General features: G+C 31.4%; 1 protein-coding gene across 3 annotated transcripts; it reads right to left on the reverse strand.

The window, feature by feature from the left end:
- Positions 1-5,639: 5,639 nt before the first annotated feature.
- On the reverse strand, positions 5,640-22,517 carry LOC143079423 (uncharacterized). Of its 3 annotated transcripts, XM_076254760.1 has the most exons (15): positions 21,831-22,517; positions 19,234-19,919; positions 18,406-18,559; positions 15,251-16,051; positions 14,549-14,727; positions 13,816-13,972; positions 13,045-13,127; positions 12,550-12,601; positions 11,916-12,031; positions 11,044-11,199; positions 10,436-10,633; positions 9,653-9,750; positions 8,885-9,050; positions 8,072-8,241; positions 5,640-7,221 (listed from the first exon to the last, which is right to left on the reverse strand). In XM_076254760.1, exons 1-15 carry the CDS (start codon positions 22,462-22,464, stop codon positions 6,096-6,098), a joined length of 4,776 nt encoding a protein of 1,591 aa, XP_076110875.1. In that variant the 5' UTR covers positions 22,465-22,517; the 3' UTR covers positions 5,640-6,095. The 3 variants fall into 3 exon arrangements, 2 of the variants coding, with proteins under 2 accessions (XP_076110875.1, XP_076110876.1); XM_076254761.1 differs by lacking the exons at positions 18,406-18,559; positions 19,234-19,919; positions 21,831-22,517 and having other exon boundaries at positions 5,641-7,221; positions 15,251-16,129; XR_012979406.1 differs by lacking the exons at positions 5,640-7,221; positions 8,072-8,241; positions 8,885-9,050; ... (2 more) ...; positions 11,044-11,199; positions 11,916-12,031 and having other exon boundaries at positions 12,586-12,601; positions 13,795-13,972.
- Positions 22,518-22,777: the final 260 nt, after the last annotated feature.

The following is a 22,777-nucleotide window of genomic DNA, read 5'->3' on the forward strand; positions in this document are numbered from 1 at the left end:
ATTGAACAATAACTGTCATATTCCTTATCTTTGGTTTATCCGAATTTTAAAAATAGATTAAGGATTTTCAATTTGGATGCATGTGTTGTTTCTTTTTTTAGATTTTTAATGAACGCTCTACATCTTCTTTTATTAACATATATTTGTAAACTTGATAATCATACGTATGTAAATATGATATTCAATCCATTCGTTAAAGAATTGGATAATCATTATTTTTCACCAGTCACTCGTTTCATATGACTTTAATATAAATCAAATCAAATATATTTTATAATATTATTAGTAATGTTATATTATGTCACCCATGTTTTAACAGTAAATACATTTATGAAAATGATATGCAACATTTAATCACGAATAATCAGATATACACACAAATAAAAGAGAATCTTAAAATCAAACTGTAGTTAGATTTAAAAAAAACTGCATGTTTTAAATTCACAAGGAATTTAAATTATTTCACTTTCAAAAAGCATAGTTTTTTTTTGTTTCAGGGTTATCATTTGATTACTTTTAATCTATTCCGTTTTTGTAAAGTTTTAAAAGTCACTGCTTAAATTTTATACAGCAATATATCAATTCATAAAATGGAAACTTTGATTCGATAAGAATTTGTCCATCAGTAAATATTTGACGTTTGAGTTTATCATAGTATATTTTGAATTTTCGGAAATTTTTATTTAACATGCTATGTGTTAATTAGACTTACTTTATTTTCTTTTGTTTAATTCTTCAACCCTATAGGTAACACTTTGTAAATACATTTGTTTCTAATACCACGCCTCTATTGGGTTCGTTTTCTATTTTTGAATTTCGAATAAGCCGAGGTTAGACGGTGTGAATGATGACAATTACGTTAAAATATAAGCATTCTACGGGAAAATGCTCGAATTTGAAATTTAAAGTCGTTAATACATGAAATCATAGACAAGCAATGCTTAGTTATTTTTTTTAAAAGTCATATATTCCTAATTTTTAAAAAACAAACTTCTACTACTTATTTTCACAAGGTGTTGCGATACATTTATCAAAGATAAACATGTTGTGTACAAGATGTGAGTTTTACAAATTTGTACAAGATATACGTTTTGTGACACATACCTTTTTGCACCAGGTGATACAAATTTATTTTCTAAAATGTAACAGTTTAACGTCTAAAATACAAATTTGTATACTTCAACCTAACACTTTAGTGCTATTCTGGAAACAAGAACACCTGAAAGGTTTTAATTCTATTTTTTTTTCCTTATGCCAAAATCATCTCCTTTAAAAATTGTTTGTGTTCTTATAATGTTTTTTTGTATCAATGCTCAGTATTAGACTGTATAAAGTAGAAAAGGAAATATGAAGCAAAAGACTGTGTGCTTGCGTCATCCATTTGTGTAAAGGTGTTCTGAAAACACTGATAACTTGTACAAAACTCTGTAAAAATTATAATTCGTACAAAGTTTTGTAGTATTTGGTTGAGGCAAACTAAAGTCAGGAAAACGGAACCAATTTTTGGGTGGTCGGGACGGACAGACTTTAGGGTAACACTTTATGCACCTCCACTAGGGTGCCAATACAGAAGTTCTGACTAGCATCCCACTAGCACTGTCATTAACACACACACACACACACACACACACACAATTTTATTATAAAAACATTCAATCTTAATTTTAATTTCTTTATTTTGGGCAGAATGATTATAGATCATTATATGCATGCCCTTCACAAGGAGTATCAAATTTGTACATATATTTTTTTGTAAAATTTTATAGCTTATTTTTCAACTAATTAAAGCTTACTAACTTAAATTGACCATCACTTTCTTTTTATATGTCTTTTAACATTCTGTTTTGAACAAAAGGATTTGTTACAAATACTTAACATGTATTTCTATCAAATCTGACATTATTACAAAGCCAATTAATTAAAATTCAGTAGAACTTGAAAACAAATGTGCAATCAAATATATATACATGTCGTCACTGGTGAAGTGGCTAGTTACACATATCATTGGCCAATTGAACGACATGTCCTAATTAGATTGTTTTAAAACGTCTAGAATTGTTAACGGAAATAAGGGATGAGAAAAGGAAAATAAATGAAAACAGAACAACGGAATTGAATAAAAGGATGTTCGATATACTTTATATTTCGTTTCATTTTTAAAATCTATACGATGCTTTATTTTTATCTAGTTTCCTAATCAAAATAATTAAAATAAGAAGATAAATACCTTACAGCTTCCTTTACCGTCGATGCTGAAATGTTTAATGTTATAAAACAATTTTAGCGTCTTTGACCTACTTTAACTTTTTATTCTGATACTTGTGGAAATCTTCTACAAGTTCAACGGGAACATTCGAATGATCTAGAATAGAACCCAGATGGAACCAAGAAGTTGGGTTGCAAAAACCAAACAACCCGAGTGTTGAACCAGTTACCATGGTTTCGAACCAAAGAAACCGGATAGAACCAAGGTTCAGAACCAAAAAAACAGATAGAACCAAGGTTTAGAACCAGAGTGCCCGGATATAACCTAATTGCATTTAGAATTCTCATGACTTTTTAAACCTTCAACGTATTTTACAAATCATTTATTTATTTAGTATATTTATATATAACTGAACGCTTCAAATCTTCTTTTATTAACAAATACTTGTAAACTTGTAATTCATTTATGTATTTAAATAAATGTTTGATAGTAGCTACTACCTAAGACAAAAACGTATTGATATGATAACGGATCACCATGACTACAATAATCTGAATTTTCGAGAAAATGCTTATGGTACAAATAGTATCACTTACACTTATGCATTACATTAGATACACTTTTCATTGGGTACATATATATTAGTTATTGAAGACAACGCTGGATGTGGCAAATGTGTAGGTAGAATCGATAGCATTTTAATATGCAGGATATATTGATGGATTAAAAAACAAATCAAGACACTCGTTTTATAAATAAAGCCAGAAGAACTGAAAAAAATAAAATTCAATGTTTGCACTTTTGTAAGAAAAAATATAGTTTTTTTTTTTTTATTTCTTTATCGAATTAATGTCTTACGAATATTCTGTGCACCTATTTGTTTTTGCAATCGAAATTTATGTTTAACTGATTTTAAAAATAGTTAAAGGGGTTTGCTTCATTTTTTTTAAGTCACATAATTGCACATTTTAGATATTTTCGTGCATCATTATCATTTGTAATCGTCCAGTTCCGGGATAACGTTTTCAGACGAATCTATCATGTGACTTCCATCACCACGTGACCAAACTGTATGCATCGTCATTTCCAACACATCTTGAGCAAACGGTGAAAAAATTTGATTGTATACTGTAGAAAATATTAGGAAAATTAAATTCTAATAAGATGGTCACCCTCCCGCAGTCGTACGTGAATCACGATTAAATACTTACGGAACATAAATTATTTCTATACTGCCCTACATAAAGACGATAATGCATACATGTATGAAAGTGCTGGAAACTTTAAATAGAGCAGGGATTCAACCGCGCCTTGTATTTGTTAAATGACGTCATAATGGCGTGTGAAATTGTCGATCTTTTCTAGTGAAAGACATGATTGCAGAAATGACGTATTCTTTCGATCGAATATTCAATTTGATCTTATTTTGAAAGATTCAATTATTTTCGGTAGTTCTTTTGATGTAAGACGTGTATTAGTATGGTTCATAAAAAATCCGTGATGTTACCAATTGGCGCACCTAGAGGACATTGATTTTATAAACTAAGGCGGTAAACTCACAACTTGAATAAGTAATGTTTAATCCTCAGAATTCTTAACGAAAACATTTTCAATTTTTTTAATTACATATTTTGTTCATTCCAATGTCTTTTCTTAATGAAATAAATATGAATTGTAAGCCGTCAAGTATCGAAATAACCTTAAGTCTTAGAAACCTATTGTTCAGTTGTCGTTGTTTGTTGATGTGGTTCACAAGTATTTCTCGTTTCTCGATTTTTATTCGTGATTTTCCTGTTTGAATTATTTTACACTTTTTGCAGCACTTTTAACTTGCTGTTTGTTGTGTATGAAAGCTCCGTATTAAAGACCGTACTTTGACCTATCATGGTGTACTTTTTACACATTTTTACTTTTGGTAGAGAGTTTTCTCATTGACACGCATATCACATCTTCATATATCTATGTATTTTGTATTTTCATAGTGAAATATATATAATAGTATTTACACATGTAACGTAAGTACTTTCATCAATGTGGTGTATCAAAGTGTATACACAGTGAAAAGATCTAAAGGACAAATCCTAATCACATTTATGTAGATACGCAAATCATAGAACCAATTGTGCCCTCTTCTTGTCAACTTGTTACTTTATTATTATGAGGCTGGCTTATACAGGAACTTCTTAGGAAGGAAGATAAGAAGTTAGCAATATCCTTTAATTTTACTTTCCGCTAAATAGACGATGTTCTCTTACTAAATAATTCAAAATTTGGTGACTATGTTGAACGAATCTATCTGATCGAACTAGCAGATGCAGTTAGGTCTGTCTCATATCTTGACTTACATCTAGAAATTGACAATGAGGGTCGGTTGAAAACACAACTTTACGATAAAAAGACATCCTTTCAGCCTCCAAATTGTGAACTTTTCATTTCTATGAAGCAACATTCCAGCAGCACCTGCATATAGAGTATTTATCTCCCAATTGATACGATATTCCCGTGCTTGTATTTTCTATCATGATTTCCTTGACAGATGGTTGCTGCTTACAAGGAAACTATAAAACCAAGAGTTCCAAATGGTGAAGGTAAAATAATTTCTTGTACATTTTTTCGGACGCCATCACGAGTTAGTTGACCGTTATGGAATAAAAATTTCACAGATGTTATCGGATATGTTGCTCATGTCGTAACTACAATCCGTTTCCCTTTTAACCACGAGTGACACTACCAAATTAGAATATTTATTGGGTTTGTAACACGACAGGTTGGAACAGGATCTCCCTACCGGAGCACCTGAGATCACCCCCAGTTTTTAAAGGGGTTTGTGCTGAATACTCTTCAGATTTCTATGTTGTGACTTGTGTACTATTTGTCTGTTTGTCTTTTTATTTTTTAGCCATGACGTTGTCAGTTTATTTTTCGATGAGTTTGACTGTCCCTCTTTAATTGAAAAACACATCGTTTGAGAATGTGACTGCATACATTTCGATACTGTTTTGAATCAGAAAGCCTGTAACATTGTGGAAGAAAATTAGAAGACTATTCAAGTTTGCTGAGCAGTAGACATTGATATACTATCAAAGCATACATATTGTATCGTATTTATGTTTTTCTCATCGTCGAAGGGAAACACAACATAAGAATTTTGGTCCCCCATGCTTTTCAACTTATTACTTTATTTTAATTTGTCAAGAAAGTGATTCAATTTTGATGAGTCTCATTAATAAATAGTTAAACCACGAATTATAATAATTGTATTCCGATTAGTTGAATTGATCGATACCTGCACGTGTTTACATGAATCTATTCGATAATAAGGTGAAGTATGATAACATGCATTAGGAACACCATTTTTATATAATAATCGAGCAAATATTAACTACAATCTACAATAATGTATTACCCTGTGTTTATATTCTTCAAATGGACTATATTCGATACTAAACATATTTCGGGAATTTCTCGCTACATTGAAGACCTGTTGGTGACCTTCTGCTGTTGTTTTTTTCTATGGTCGGGTTGTTGTCTCTTTGGCATATTCCCCATTTCCATTCTCAATTTTATTGTATTCTATCTTCAGTATTATACAATTGATTCTATTATGGGAATTTTAATAAAATTCAACCAAAAAATTATATATTTGTTAAATAACATATCATGCATATGTTACAAAGATATCTTTTAAATATCTCTAATTTTTTTTAAACTAAAGTACATATGGAAAAAGCATTCAAATTGTTCTCGGCCTTTACTGGTATTGTTCAATATACATAAAGTAAACCGATGTCTGGTTGACTATTTTCCATATATCATTTTGTCCCTGAATAATGTTTTTTGAATACACATAGCATATTTACAAACAGTGTAGTTTGCGTCTGTATACAGTCTAAATATGTGCATACACAACAGTCAAATAATCGTTGTCTTCCGGTGGTGAAAATAATTCGCTATTTGTAGCAGATTCAAAATCTTTATATGACTCACTTTCGATGCCTTCATCTACAGCATTGGCGGGTGGTGTATGCACATAAAAGTATGTGCTACTTTCTCTTGAAATATCGCGGAATTTATCGTCATCTGCTGTTTTGCCCCTTTCGGATTTCGTTTCATGATACGTATTTTCAGCATTACATTTTGCTGGTGTCATTAGATTATTTGGAGACGAACTCTGTTCCATTCCTTGAATGTCTATTGGCCTTATTTCACATGGTGTTGGAGATTGTTTCGAAATGAAATTGATAAATTTACAAGCTTCCGTTTTTTGCGAGTTCTTTGGTTGTGTTTTGATTGATGCCTGGTTAGGAAAATCAGAACGGAAGTAACTACTACTTGCTTCCGACGAATTGCTACCGTTTAATCGATCTTCCTTGAATACTTGGTTCAAGTCTTCATTGATGGGTTTGGTATTTTCTTTGAAAACAACATTATCACCATTTATATAACTTGCCGAAGTTTCATTTTTCGAGGTGTCGTAAGGATGATAAATAACATCTATGATCGATTTATCTGTAGTTTTTGCATCCGTAAATTGATAATCGTTCATGTAGTCATTTTGATTTTCTGATGAAATACTATTTACACATCTAAAACCATTGATGGAGGATGAACTTCTAGAAGATTCTGATACTTGATGATGATTTTGCAAATTATTATGTTTGACCGTACTCCATTCTGATTCTGTGTCGCTATTAACACATGAAAACTGTAAATTGTCTTTTGTTGATTGATGAGTAAGAGAATTTGTACTAGATTCGAGACTACAGGTAAGTGGTCTACATACACCAAAAGGGTTATTTTGTCCACGTTTTGGAATTGTAATTAATGGACAAGAACTCATTGTTCTCATAAGAGCACTACAATTTTCTACCCTTCCATCGCCAAGGCTGTCATAGTTTTCACTATCGATACTGTTAGTGTCATTTAAAGGTTCATAATCCCCTTCTGGTTCAGAATCCTCTAGCTCATCGTACATTTCTTGGTCGGAGTCGTTATTCACCTCTTGTTTTGACGACCTGAAATTGTGAACATGAAATGTTAATGTAATATACTAGTAAGTATTTTTTATGTCTAAAATATATTCATATGAAATGTTTATCTAAAAGCTTTTATCACGTTGTGACAAGAGTGGTACAGAAACAATGTTAAAGCTACATTTCTACACTATTTTATGAATATCAGACATAGAATATTGCCATGAACACTTGGAAATGGTTTCATAATTTAGATCATAAAATTTTGTAATATTTTGATTAAGTTCATGTTTTAGATTTTTATTACATCAATAATGTTTGATTAGATAGTCATGGAATGAGTAAGGATGACAATATTCGGGACTTCCATTTTAACTCATAACTGTATAAACTACATTTACATGTATCCACTTGTCGAGAGACAATTTAAAAATGTTAAATTTTGAAAGGGGTCTGCCATTAGATGTTATCGGGTCGCTTCGGTACAAATCGATTGAAGCTTTTCGAACATTTGTAAAACTGCCTTGTTGATTTCTTTTACAATTATAAAGTAATACTGAGAAAAAAGAGTTAACAAGGAGAACAATAGTACAGGAATAAATGCTTGGATACATAGGGTTAATTGTGAAACCGTTCTCACGGTACGGTATCATGTTTCGAAACTCTTTTTCTGTGGCAAAATTTAAAAAACCACATTTCAGATGGCAGAAGAAACAATTAACTTTACCATTGCTTTCAATGACACTAGAGCAATAATTTATGAACAGCTCAAAACAAGAATTTTAATGATCATTTTCTTTTTTTTGTATCCATTCATGATTGGTTTTTATTAATGTACAAATGTATTTGTCAAACAATGATACTTCAAATTGTATTAACGACCATGACTTACTCCATGTTTCTCATAATCTCCATGTTTCTACTTATTTCTTTTAGAATATAATTAGTAGTTGGTCTACGTGTTCTGTCTCTATTCCAACAGAGCTTCATAATGTCGTACAACCAATCAGGACAAACGTCTGGCTTCATCGGGACTTCTCCACTGTATAGGGTCTTCAGTAACTACAAAAAACAGATGTCAGAAAAGAGATGGTAAGCCGAGTGTATTGTAGTCTATATCGTCATATGGGACGAATGAATGCTTTCTATGTCGCAGCGCAAAGTTACACTCTGTTTGGAAATATAATTTCTTGTGTGTGTGCGTCACCGTTTTTTGTCTAAATGTTTCCGAATTGGTGATATATCAGTTGACATCTGCAAACTAACACCAAAACGTCGTCTTTTGTGCATACAATTTACTGTAGAAATAAAACAAAATGGTAATGATTAAAGCCATTAAAGTCTTCAATAAAGTGTAAACCTACTTTACATCAATCAATTACTTAATGATATATGTCCAACATATGTTGTAAGACCTTTGAGTACGGATTTTGTACATGCCATACATACTTATATATCATGTGTCTGATTTTGAACCCAAATATGTGCAAGCCAATGGTATATAAAAACCTAAACACGTTGAGAGATAACTATTAATGAGAAAATGACTCCTTTTAAGTATAGTTAAATTCGATTACCTTTGTCTGTGAGATGGGCTCTCACAAGTATTGGCATTCATAGCTTACCTCCGTTTCATTATGTACACGTATTTTACAATATTTTTTGTGAATAAAAGTGCACCGATTTACAGTCTATAAATATCTACCTCAGAAATGGAAACTTTTGCAAACGGTGCACATGCTAACTTGCTAGCCATGTTGTCGTGTTGATGAACATCAAGCGCCATGTAAAGTTCATATATTACCATTGCCAGCATATAAATATCACCTTCCTTTGAGTATTGACCATTTTGAAGAACCTCAATCGGTAACCTATTTTAAAAAGAATCTTATGTAATATTTTATGAAATCTTAGTTAATGGTAACACTCATTGTTTTCCGATCAAAACAAATACATGTATATATATATATAGACTTGTTTTCATTTTGTCAAAAGTTAAGAAATAACATGTTTCATGTATAATTAAGAAGGTCTTCTCCATAAGAATGTTAATTTCATTACTTAGAAATTGTAAAAAAGTCATCATTGCTAACAAGAACACAGGAAATATTTTAAGATATTGAATCAACTAATCAAATAGTTATCAAAGGTACCATGATTATAATTAAGTATGCCAGACGCACGTTTCGTCTACATAATATAAGACTGATCAGTGACGTTCATATCAAACAAGTCGCACCAAGCTATGATAAAAACAACTATTTTTGAATTGATCTATGTATATATTTTTATGTGTATTTCAACAATTAGTCTTTGTATATATTTTATGTGTATTTCAACAATTGGTATATATTCTTGTTTGTAAATTGTTAATGATTTGCCATCAATTATTACTGCAAGAAATAAGACTGCAACTGGGCGTTTAGGTTTCAGAGCAAATATAAGTTAAATATACACGATATAACGTTCTCACCAGCGTCTCCTGTCCTCTTTGACTTCATCAATGATACAATCATCCAAGACGCCATTTGAATCAAACCACAACATTCGACCAAGTCGTGGCATAGTTATCTGTAATTGTAATTAAATTGATATAAGAAAAATGTAAAATCACAAAATTCAAAACGGAAAGTCCCTGATTAAATGGCAATATGAAAAGCGAAAACATATCAAACGAATGGATGACGACAACTGCAATGTTTCTGGCTTGGCACAGGCATTTACTTATGTAGGAAGTGGAGGATTACACCTGGCCTGATAGCTAGCCCGTATGACAGTTGCATACGAATATATATATTCTCGTAGGAACTTCCCATTAGTTGCATGTTTGTTGCTTTTTCTGAAAAAGGTCGAATCACATTCTTTTAAGATGAAAAATGTAGAGCCCTGGTTCAATTTCAGTACTTTGCTTTAATGTTTCACTTTTATAAATACATACAATGCAATTTTCCATTTCTCCATTTCTTTCCTTTCACTTTGGGTTTTCCTCAGAATTAAAGTTTTGCCGCTACGATGTGTATTTATACTGGTAACATTCATTATGTCTCTATGAAACATAGAGATCATATATAGCAACTACTACGTAAAGAAAACAAAATAAATAGGAACATTATGTATTTCCCTAAAAGATGGACAGCTTGTGAAACAGCAATGTTGTTCAAACTATAGTTAGTTGTTGGTGGTGCGTGAACAAAAACGGTCATTACCTTAATAAAGAAAACAACTGTTACATTTTAGTGCTTTTAAACCAAATTACCTCCTGATTTGTATCCAATACGAAGATATTGTCAGCACACACATCTCTGAGTATCCAATTACGCTTATGCATCTCACCAATGAACTTGAATAGATTGTGTACTATCTTCAGGTATGCAAGTTCATTTTCTTTAGGATCACCATACAAACGTTTGAACGCTAGTTCTAACAGATTTGTACTTTTATGAAGTTTGTATTTCTATAAATAAAATATTGCCAATTGATTACTGAACTCGTAGACTTTGTACATCAGAAACCATCATAAAATCTTTGACATATAATGATAGTAACATTATTTCCTTTAGTCAAAAATAAAGTATTAATTCAACAATAAAAACGATATATATTGTTAAAATTCACAACAAAGCTACGGTGCTTTAGACAGTGCGATTTTCCATCATATTTCCAATTACAAAATAGCACATGTTTTTATGCCATACATTTTTTTCGGATTTTAATAATATTTAGCTGTAATCTGTCGCTTTTATTTGAATAGTGCGGGTTTTTTTTATGTCTGACACAAAAAGTTTAATTGAACAATTCCTATTTTCTCGATTTCTCAAATCATTCAAGACATTGTTTCGTTTCAGTTGGTGGTAAGATACTCACCAGTAGGTATTGATAATTCCCAGGTATATTTCTTCTTTCCTCTCTACTTGGAGAATCTAACATTTGAAGTACCTCTGTACACGTTTGTTTGTCGAGATGAGGTAAAGACTGGATAAAATCGACAGTCACTGGTTCACAAACAGCAATAAAATTGTACTGATAAAGGAAAAAAAATGTTGATATAAATATTAATTTAAAGCACCCATCTTCTCTCACAAAATGGTGATTTTTTAATTTCCTTTTATTTTTATTTTCTAAAAAAAATAGTATAAACCAAAAAAAGTGTAAATGTGTTTTTTTCATTAAAATAATTAGAATGCAAAGGTATACGTTTATTAACTACAAATACTTTTTCTTTAAATAAAACAATTTTATTGGATACAGTAAACTGCATTTCAAGAGAAGGTGTAGACGCCAACTGACAAGGATTGGAGAAAAATATATCTGTATCGTTCTTGACAAACTAATGCAATTTTGTTGAATATTTAGTTTGTCAACGCCTGTTATTCGACCAATTTGTTTGAAATCTGACCAATTTTGTCAAATTTCGTCAAAATCTCTTATTTTGATCCATTTTGCATGTACAACACAACACTTCAGAATGAAACTTTGACACAAATAGTTCTATTTTACTTTCTCACATGTCTTTAAGACAACTAAAAACATATTTTATCTTGTACCATTCAATTTTCTCAGCGGGGCCAAATAAGGCCCTTACCGAACTTACTCCTTTACGTTGTTGCAGTTCGACAAAAATAATGTAATGAGTATTACCTGTTATACTTTGTTAATTAAAAGACAGAAAGACACGATTTTCTTATCAGAAGAAAGCCATGTGTGCATACATATTTCTACGTATTGTATTATTTTACCTTTGCCTGCGTGATAGGTTGGTCTGGTGACTTTATATCGGCTTGTGTAATTTGTAAAGTGTTGATCATGCGTCTTTGAGATTTTCTTAAGTTGTAATATGATTTTCTTATTACATCTGAAATTCAACGAAAAAATCAAGAGCAAAAGCTATCGACGTTCTTATTATCATGTACAATGTATCCACATAAATGTAATCCTTTAAAAGAGAAATTAAAAAGTACTGATTTTTCTAAGTCGTGCATTACATGATCTTCAATATTCAATACACTTGGAATGTGTTTAAAACTTTTAATTAATGTAATGCATTTTTGTTATTCAATGTTTGCTTGTTTTGTGTTTTCTTTATATTAAACAGTTAGTTTTATTGTTTAAATTGCTTTACACCAGTAATTTTTGTGCCTTTTATAGCTTGTTGTTTGGGGTGAATAAAGGCTCCGTGGTGAAGGTCGTACTTTTACCTATAATGGATTACTTTTTACATATTGTGATTTGGATGAAGAGTTGTCTTATTGACATTCAAACCCCAATTTCTTATATTAATGAAGTAATATATAAGGTACCGTTGTTATTTACCGCACATTGCGTTATGTACATTATTGCATCAATACAAAATATAAGGAACAAGATACATACGTCTGTCCTGTGTGTTATTCTGTTTAAGTTGTTTAAATAAGGAAGGCAGTCCCTAAAAACAAAATTGAAAAATTATAAGACTTTTATGAGCAAAATGTTTCCTCTTTAAGTTTATATAGAATATAATTTCAGACCTATTTGGCTATAAACAAACAGAGCATATATTGGGTAAAACATATTCCTATCTTTGATAAAACTTTTGAAATAAAATTGAAAGTATATATGTTCAATGTGTCAATATTTTCAGAACTATTTTTATTTCACAAATAAACTGAGACCAAATATTTTTTTAGAGAAAATAGATAAATCGTTTATTTTTTGAAATCTGAAAAAGAAATGATACTCGATATAATATGATGGTGATATAAAACCACGTTTCCTAAAACAAATCATGCATTCATTGATAATCAGATACTAATTTAAAACTATTTGAAATAATCTTGAATTAATTGACATTTGAAAGATAAGGTAAGTGCAATCAACCAGGAATCATACCCTTTCAGGTACATCATGCTGAAGATCTAATTCGGGGTATTTTTTGTCTTCTTCAAATATATGCGAGACCAGATTACGTCGTCCTAAAAAAATAGGATAACATAGCCACAACTTTCATTCAAACATAAACATAAATATAACATCATCATTTTAATTTAAAATGAAATAAAATAAAAAGATGTAGGATTACCAATAATCCAACTATTCGTAAGACACCAAATGACATAGATATAGGTACCTGTAGGTCACTTAATTGGCCTGCAATAACGACAACAATCCATAGAGTACAATAAGCCTTGAGGGGCCGGATATTACATGTTGTCGACAGCTCAATAGTCTGACTTACATGGGACAGTGATGTAACAGCCAAGCATAAAAACGAATTTTGAAAGTTGGTGTTAACTAGCTCACCTCACCAAATCGAAACACAACAACAAAATAAATTATTATTTGGTAAGAACTCTTCAAAGATACCAGATTTACGATCGACAAGCGTCTACTGAAGACTTTTCAGTGGCGCTCTAATCAAACAATAACAAAAACAAATTAAGTGTCACGAAGTTGAAAAGTTGTGCCACATTAGAGTGGATGGACGAATAAAATCAACATCTCCAGAAACGTTCCTGCATCTCTCGCTTTATTTTTAGACGTATACACATCTATGTATAAAAAGATTTAGATGACGATTTTCTTTATATCTGTTTGTTTTGAAGCTACTGAATGTCAAATAATATAATTGTTAACAATTACTTTAACTATGTTGTATGTTACCTCCATTAAGGGAAATTAGTATACTGTTAAGTAATTTTCCGATTCTATGTATATCTATACGGTCCTCTGGGGTCGTCATACAACATCCTATTATGATATCATGTATATCTTTTGGGATGCATGGCCATTTCTGCGGCTTTAAATCTTGAAAAACAATCTGGAATAAATACAGTAATAAACCATCAAAGATAATATGCCTTGAATTTGGTACACAAGACACAACAGTGATGCTTTAATAAAATTAGTTAGAAGGAAAATTTAAATACAAAGTTGAAGAACATTTAATTTACGATCAATATTTTTTACTACATAAGACTTCCTTGAGGAGAAAGAGAAAGACCTTAACTTAAAGATGAGTTTTTATTAAACTTTGAATCTTTAATTAATGAAATTCTGCTTCGATTTGATTCTCGAGTTTCCTCTTATTTACTTGATTCAACATTTTTATCAATTTCAATCATTATATGTAAGAATGAGGTTTATAAAAACTGTTAATCGACGTGCAGAAAGATATGTTCTTTATATGAAGTTATAAGACATTGACACCTATTTTAATGTTGTCACAAAATGAAATGCAGAAGAATTTAAAAAAATTGACGTCATAATTGAATTTCGACCAATTATTTGCCGAAAACGAATTTTCTCTATTTGGGGGAAATATATCAATCACACCGATTGGGAAAAGTGAAAATATAATGAAACTTGGAGAAATATTGTTCTTAGAGCTACTCACATATTCTAACAGCTGTTCAGTTGGAGTGCCGTACACTTCAGTGTAAGGATGGCAACCATGGGTGAATACTTCATAAATAAACTGTCCTATCATCCACGTGTCAGTTTTAGTATCATAATGGTCCTCTAAAATACTTTCGGGAGCTGACCATAGAACAGGTATGTCAGTGTTTTCTAAATCTGCATACACAAAGAAAAGTTCTTGTTTATGTAGTCATACTTTTATGTTCGACAACATTGTGATAGGTTTGAATTTTTTATTTTAACAATAGACCCCGGGTTCTAACCGCATTCAGACCAAATTGCATGGCATTATTAATCATTATGACAGATCAAATACTGTTTCTTGTGAAGAACAAATTTTATATATTTTGGTATATGTATTCACTTTTTTTCTCTGCAATTTCATAAACTATACTAAATATGTCTTTGTATCGAAGTACCAGATGTGAATACATGTCACGCCACACTATCCCAGAATAATCCATTGGTGGGAGAATTAAGAACGATAAGGTGTCTGTGTCTGTGAATGTTCAGACTTTGGGAGAATTAAGATAAAATAACAGATACTATTATCCCTTAAAAAAATTTCAATTCTTTTTTTTTCTACATTTTTTAAAATAAAATGACAAAACAATAACTGAATGAACTTGCCTACAGTTGTAAGGGAAAATCAATAAATGAAAAATAATATAAAAATAACCTGATATAAATCCAGTATTATTTCCCAAAACCTTTGACACGCTGAAATCATGCAAAACAACATTATTTTTCCTTAAGCTAAAGGCAAATGTTGTCACATTCCGATGAATTACTGCCTTGTTGTGGAGATATCCTACAGCATTTACAGCATCTGACACCATCGTTGTTAATTCTCTGTAAGAAATCCATCTGAATACTTTTCTTGCATCTAAAAGATGTGCGTTTAAGTCATAATCTATTGACTGATCTGTTATATAGAATATTGGTAGAGGTCTACACTGAAACGCAATCAGTTGAATCAAATTATGATGAATCTTTTCATCTTGTAGATGTCTAAGAATATCAAGAGTATTCAAATGTTTTCTGGTTTCACCTTTGTTTGCTTTATATTTGTAGTCTTTCATGCTGCCTTCACTTATACAATGAAGTGTAGGAATCAAAGCATGCAGAACAACATTTCTTTCTTCAGATACTGTTCCTGCAAACTTTACCCATGACGGTTCTAATCCCACATTGACTGACTGATGGATAACTCCGTCTATTTTGAAGTTTATCACCGATAACTGGTGGACAATATGTTTGCTGACCTTTTCTCTTATATCTTTTGACATGTGCTTATTCGTTGAATATAAGTATACAATGTTCTGCACAATGTCTTTTGATTCTTTGAAGAGTAGTGGTTCAGTAAGATTAAGAATATGAAGTCTGTCCATTTGACTGATCTTTGTGTTATCGATGAATAAATTTGAAATCCTACACAACTTCATCTGATATTCGGCCGTTGTTCTTGGCAAATGTGAACCTGTATATTAGAAAAAAATGATTTATAAAATGCATCAAAACGTATCGGGGGTGAGAGAAAACAATATTTTGTCTTGATTTGTTGCATCTTTTCATATCTTCTTCCAATGCATATATGCCAAAAACTGGTTTGTTCAAACATTTTAAAACTTTAAATCTATATAGTATTTTATAAATTAAACGGGAACTCTACAGTGATAACTGATACTCAACATCACCTATTCTTAAAGTGCTGCTGTGCTTTGAATGCAGTAGTGGCAAACAGAAATGTAGACTTTATTTTGTTATCTAGATAAAGGCAACGCCTATACAACAATTCCAAATTCTTTTTTATTGAGTGAATTACGCCAGTTGACCCCAGGTGAATCAGTGCAAATAGCGTCATGGACCAACCAACGCTTACCTTATAACTGATTTGAATGCAGTAGTGGCAAACAGAAATGTAGTTATCTAGATAAAATTATCCATCTGCAACTTAGGGATTTTTTGTGTCATTTTATTCAAAAGACAAAATACAAAAAGTTAAAAAAAAAAATGTTGCTTCAGTATCATGATCTTTTCAAGAGGACGCACTATAATTTTGGGTTAAGATAAAAACATATGCATTTTATCTTTTAAATGAAAAGGTTATGCAAAGCACGAACAATACCTAAATAAAGCATTGCTTGTTTCCAGTCATCTTCGCTAGCCAAGGGTTACGATCCACTCCCGCTCTCTTCACCCTTGGCGGATTGAGATAAAATTTCGGAGACACAGGGTAAGGGTTTTTATTGGTTGCAGTCGAAACTCGCTGCATCCAATCAAAAAGCGCCTTTAATATGATCACGTGAAAATTTAGAAAGTGTTTGTAAACAATTGCCACGTGTTTATTGTGCAACAAGTCTTTACATCCCTATACATACGACTATATTTAGTGACAACTTGAATGTTTTTAATCAGCTAATAGAAGTTCCTGTGTATGTTTCATGCACAAATGCATGAATGTTGACGTAAATTTTCGTTTCCGGCTGTACCAAGTGTGTAGAATCTAAACACTACCATGATTTTACCTCCAAATTGAAGAGTTCAAGTGCTACCATTGGTCAAAAATAATGTATTCTAAATGGGCGTGACTTTAATATTCCGACAGATGGCCCAACATTGTTTTCACAAATGTTGGCTCAATCCGCCAAGGGCGAAGAGAGCGGGAGTGGATCGTAACCCTTGGCTAGCGAAGATGGTTTCCAGTTTTGTTCTGCCAAAAAATATAAAGCACACCAAAAGTTCCCATTTCCTTTTTATTCATGCACATATTATATGATTTGATACCTGTTTTCGTTATATCTACGATAAGTGATAAGATAAAATAGGATAAAAATAAATAAACATGGCTGTGCATTATTAAGTTGTTATCAAGTTCTATAATTTAGTTATTTCACTCGTGATTTCGTCTTACCATCCAAAGGCCACAAACTGTTTATTAAACGAATATCAATATATCCAAACCAACAAATAATATCTGTAACTTTAATAAATAGATCATACAAATATTAACAATAGGCATGCGACATTAAGTTCTCCTTTATGAAAATAAGAAAAGCATGCATGCTTATAACAAACGGATTTACAAATTATATTTACCTTGATTAGGGAACTGCGTCCATGAATGAATTAAAAAACAAAATGGTAGAAGACTATTTAAATTACAACTATATAATACTTGCATGTTTTGGATTCTTATATTGTTCAAATAAAAGTATAAATTAGATTGTTTCATTAAAATTATACATGTTTTTATCAATATGGTAATAATCAAAATCAGGCCTCATACACCCTAAAAAACTTATTTTGTTATTCATCTAGTCGAACCCTTAAAATTGTTGACTAATTAGCAATCATATCACATTTCCTTATTTTCATTTTACATAACAAGTAAAACTCCTAGCAGTATTTTTCCATTCTTCAATCGTAAGTTTGAAAGATTGGTGCAATGGTACATGTGGTACATGTACTTGGATTTTGTTGTAAACACACAAAGGATACAATTTGCATTAAATTTAAGACAAACTATAGATAAATATCAGTCGTGTCTGAAGATTCAAAAAATATTTCAAGACTTCTAAAAATACAAAAACAACATCAGTTTGGAATGTTTTGATTTTTTTAAATCTAAAATCTCTCATTCAATATGTGATTTATAAATTTTAGATAAGTAAAATATGTTGTGTTTTTTTGGGAAACTATGTGTACTGGATTATATATGATGTGTTTATTATAATGTATCTCTTAAATATTTTTAAGTGCTCTAAATTATTATGTGTAGGTTGTATATATCTGTCTTACTAATACCTATAGTATAAGGACTATTTTGTTTACCTTTACATAATCGTTGTACAACACCTTTAGTCATCAACAGCAACTGTGGATAAATAGTCTGCATACATTTCGATTTCTTTGAAACTTTGTCAACCAAAATTAATGCCAAATCAGACAAGAAAGCAACAATCTGCAACTCAGACTTCAACATAATCTAAAACAAAGTATGTTTGTATTCTAATTAACTTTTAAATCTATGAACACTATATATATCACTAGTAAATCGATTTAAATCTGTAATGTTGATTTTGATCCGAACAAGACATGATATTTGGAGGTAAAATCTTTTGCAAACAACATAAATCTCAATGTTGAAAGTTATTTGTGATAAAAAAAAAAAGACAAATTTAACTTGTTCGTGTTATGTTCATATCAAGAGAAACAGTTTTCAACAATTATCTTCAAACAAAAAAGCTTCTGCTATTTTAACCCGTACAATTGATTAATAGTCCACCCTCAAGATAAACGTATGATATTTTCTGTCTTTTAAATTTCTTCCTTTAGAGTATGTCACATTTGCTTGGTTTAAAAGATAACTCGACAATTTTTAATCTTGGTTTATTTAATAAAATATAACCAGTTAAACAGTTGCGGGTCAAGTGGGTTCTTAGGGTTTAAACACTCCTTTTTAAAGATTTAAAGATCAATGCATTTGAATGGGGACATAAATTTGGAAACACCCTTTTTATCCTGGGTTTAGAACGCCCCCTTTTAAAATGGCTTCGTTCCCCCTGTCAAATGTCTTAGTTTAAAAGTTTATGTAACTCAAATAGTTGATAATTGCTATAATAATAGTATGTTCAAATATAGTTACAATACAAATATTACCTGATTAATGACAACCATAAGTAATGAGTACTGTTCCAAGTATGTCATTGATTTAGCAAATTTGATTTTCAGTGCATCACGGTTGCTCTCGTTCATTAAAGCATCTCTGAAGTTTCCCATTTGTAGTGGGCTTGGATTCATGCCAACACATTTCAGGTTATCCAGCATTTTTCGGAGAGAAAGTAGCAAATACTGACACTGACTTGAACTTGCTGAGAGAGAATTGTCTGAAATAATTTTATTCACGAGAGGTAATGAATTTTCGGTAAATATCTGTATAGCTGGGCCCAAGTTTGACTGTGCTAAACCACTAACACAAGACGACAGATACAAAACAGCAGTCGTATCTAAGGTTAACGGTAATAAACTAACCATAGCAAATTGATTTGCAGACCATTTTCTACATAACTCAAATAAATGTTTCGCTCCCTTCAACATTTCGGTACCTCTAATACATCTACTGCACAAACTTGTTTGTAACTGATATGTATCAATTGCACTGAAAACACTTGTCTGAATCCTACGATCATCAACATCTAAAAGATGTATCATCCCAAGAAAATCACCATTTTTTATTAAATCTTTGATAGTGCTGGACATAATTTGTTTCGAAAGGTCTTCTCTTCCTTCTTCTGTTCCACCATTAAAGCGTCGTTTTATTTCGTTTACTGATGACACCACTGAAACTAAACCACAAAGAACCAATTTATTATTTTTTATGTTGTGTGTGTTTATTTTTTCTTGTTTCTTTTTTGTAGGGTGACATAGTTTACAAATTGATGAAGGAAATCGTGTCATTTTAAAGGTCCTGGTCATCTTACAGTCATGTCATGTTTTCGGGCGATTTTTATGTCCAAGCAAATTATACACTAACTTAATTAAAATTTGAATACAATTTCAAGATTAACATTAGACACTTTCGGCATGGTATGATCCGAAGTCATAGCCAAAACCAAGGCTAAAAATAAAATATTTCTAAATGCGATATCAATAATTAGAAAGACGGTTTCGAATTAAATACGCAAAGTTAATGGTCCTTTAAAAGAGTGGATCACTGAATCACTACGAATACTTGTTTCAGGGGTCAGAGATTGGAGACAAAAATAAAGAAAAAGATACAGTTTATACCATTGACTACACAATAATGTCTTGCTAAATCAAAATTGACAAAACTTTTTATTTAAACACTAAATTTCCATTTAGAGAGGTTGAGAACTTTGTATGTTTAGATGTGTTTTAGTGTTTCTCGCTTCTCTTTTTTTTTTATAAAGATTAAATCGTTGATTTTCCAGTTTGAATAGTTTTATTTTAGTCATTATAGCTTGCTGTTCGGCTTAGCCAATGCTCCGTTATAAAGAACGTATTGTGACCTATAACGGTTTACTTTTACAAATTGTGACTTGTATAAAAGTTGTCTCATTGGCACTAATACCACACGTTCTTATCTATACTATTAAACGAGAAGACCTCATTTTGTGTGTCGCTTCTCTTCTTTCCACAATAAATTTATCAAGACGCCTCTGTGTCCTATAGGTACAGTGCATAGTCGCATTTGTCATCCATTCATATGATTATTTAGATTGAGTTATTTTGGGAGAAAATCGAGAAAAAAGGCATCCGGATATTGTCCCGTCATTGGACGAAATTTTAAGTCAGATTAGACTTCCGGTTTGCGTTTTTCTGTTTACTTTGAACATACATATATCTACTACGAATAAAGTGTATTTTAATTCTATCTGCTATCATTTTCAAGTTTACTATCCACGGCGGTCACAGAGTTTATTAAATAGAGGGTCTGTATACTATATCAATGAGCACCATGGATCGATTAGTAAACTTAGAATTGAAAGTAATTACACTTTATTTATAGAGTAATGAATGTTCATAATATACAGATAAGCGCTAAAATTATTCATGTGAACTTTTGATACCTTTTCTGAAATTCTCCAGTCATTAAATCTTTTACAAAATTCATTGATTACAAAAAAAAGAAGATGTGGTATGATTGCCATGTTGAGACAACTCTCCACAAGACACAGAAATTAACAACTATAGGTCAACGTACGGCTTTCAACAACGAGCAAAGCCCATACCGCATACACAGCTTTAAAAGGCCCCGAAATGACGATGTAAAACAATTCAAACGAGAAAACTAGCGGCCTTATTTATGTACAAAAAATGAACGAAAAACAAATATATAACACATAAACAAACGACTACCACTGAATTACAGGCTCCTTACTTAAATGTTCATAACATGCAAAAGGTATGTTCATATTGAAATTGATAGAAAACTAAAAATTGGGAACTTTGGAAATAAAGGAGGAGGGATAAAAAAAACCACAACATTTTCCTGTCCCCAATAACCTATGACTTATGATACTTTTGCTGAAATTCTCCAGTCATTCAATATTTTACAAAATTCTTCCAACAACACTTTACATACTTTAAACTACGTTCTGAATGCCTGCGATTTCGCGGGTGTGTTCTAGTATTTATTTAATTAGGAAGTGTATTGTTAGGTCTGTGTCTCATTGACGTTTACCGCAATATGGTGTTATTCATTTCTAAAACTATATGAATATATAAATCAAAACCTTTAGGTATACATGATGAGCGTAGCACATGTGTTCCTCTGTTTCCTGTATCGCTAGTATCAAATGTATCTGCATGTATAAAGCCACTAGGTACAATATTGGTTGTAAACTCGAATTTATCTTGAGTAGGTGATGTGTCTAGTTGTTTGACATTTGTCTGTTCAGTATACGGCTTTTTTTTTCTTTGAGGAAGTAAGGGATAGTCTATCAGCTGGTCTATAGATGGGTACCTATCTTGATCTGTCATATCTACTATTTGTTGAATATGTTGTATTATTTTGTTGCTTTCAAACACTGTAAAACGCGTAAAATCCGTCAATTTTCTGAGACGATCTGTTGACTTTGCTACAATTATAACTTTACTCCGGAATGATATAAGATCTTTCTTGAGTATTCTCTCCAGAGATGATTTCAGATGAGTACAGTAAAACACCAAAACAAACTTTGAATCTTTTACAATACTCAGTAAGGCTACAGAGTACCCCGGTTGTCGTGGGTTAATTTCATAATTGTTCGTTGTTAAACCAAACGTTTCCAACTCTTTTCTGACAGTTACCGCATGAAGACACGACTCGTTGTTTGAACATTTAACAACAGTGCCGTCATCACAGGGCAATGCCAAGTATTCCGCCATAAGGTTTTAAGGTTACAAATCGTTGGTTTATTTTGGTTTTCTCATTGAAGTCAATATCTAAAGTATGAAAATTAAAATATCATAACTTTCGTGTCAAATCAAACATTAAATCAAATCTTAAACTTTTGTGGATATTCTTTATCTATATTCTGCAAAGCAAATCTATTCAATATCCCAATTTAACTAAATATTTGAAACCAAGTATTTGGAAAACAAAGTATAGTGCACTTACTTGAGTATTCCGACAATTTGGGACATCAGACAAAATATTCCGGTTCCGAAAAATGTCTATAGCAATCTATGTTAAAAAAAA

This window comes from Mytilus galloprovincialis, chromosome 6 (assembly GCF_965363235.1).
Source record: "Mytilus galloprovincialis chromosome 6, xbMytGall1.hap1.1, whole genome shotgun sequence".
NCBI classification, from domain to species: domain Eukaryota; kingdom Metazoa; phylum Mollusca; class Bivalvia; order Mytilida; family Mytilidae; genus Mytilus; species Mytilus galloprovincialis.

Excerpts from the sequence above, each read along its gene's own strand:
- LOC143079423 (XM_076254760.1), bottom strand. The coding sequence starts at position 22,464 with ATGGCGGAATACTTGGCATTGCCCTGTGATGACGGCACTGTTGTTAAA. Across the intron at positions 18,560-19,233 it reads TTATGGTTGTCATTAATCAG|ATTATGTTGAAGTCTGAGTT; the intron begins GTAATATTTGTA and ends ACTTTGTTTTAG. Across the intron at positions 11,200-11,915 it reads AACCTATCACGCAGGCAAAG|TACAATTTTATTGCTGTTTG; the intron begins GTAAAATAATAC and ends TTCCTTTATCAG.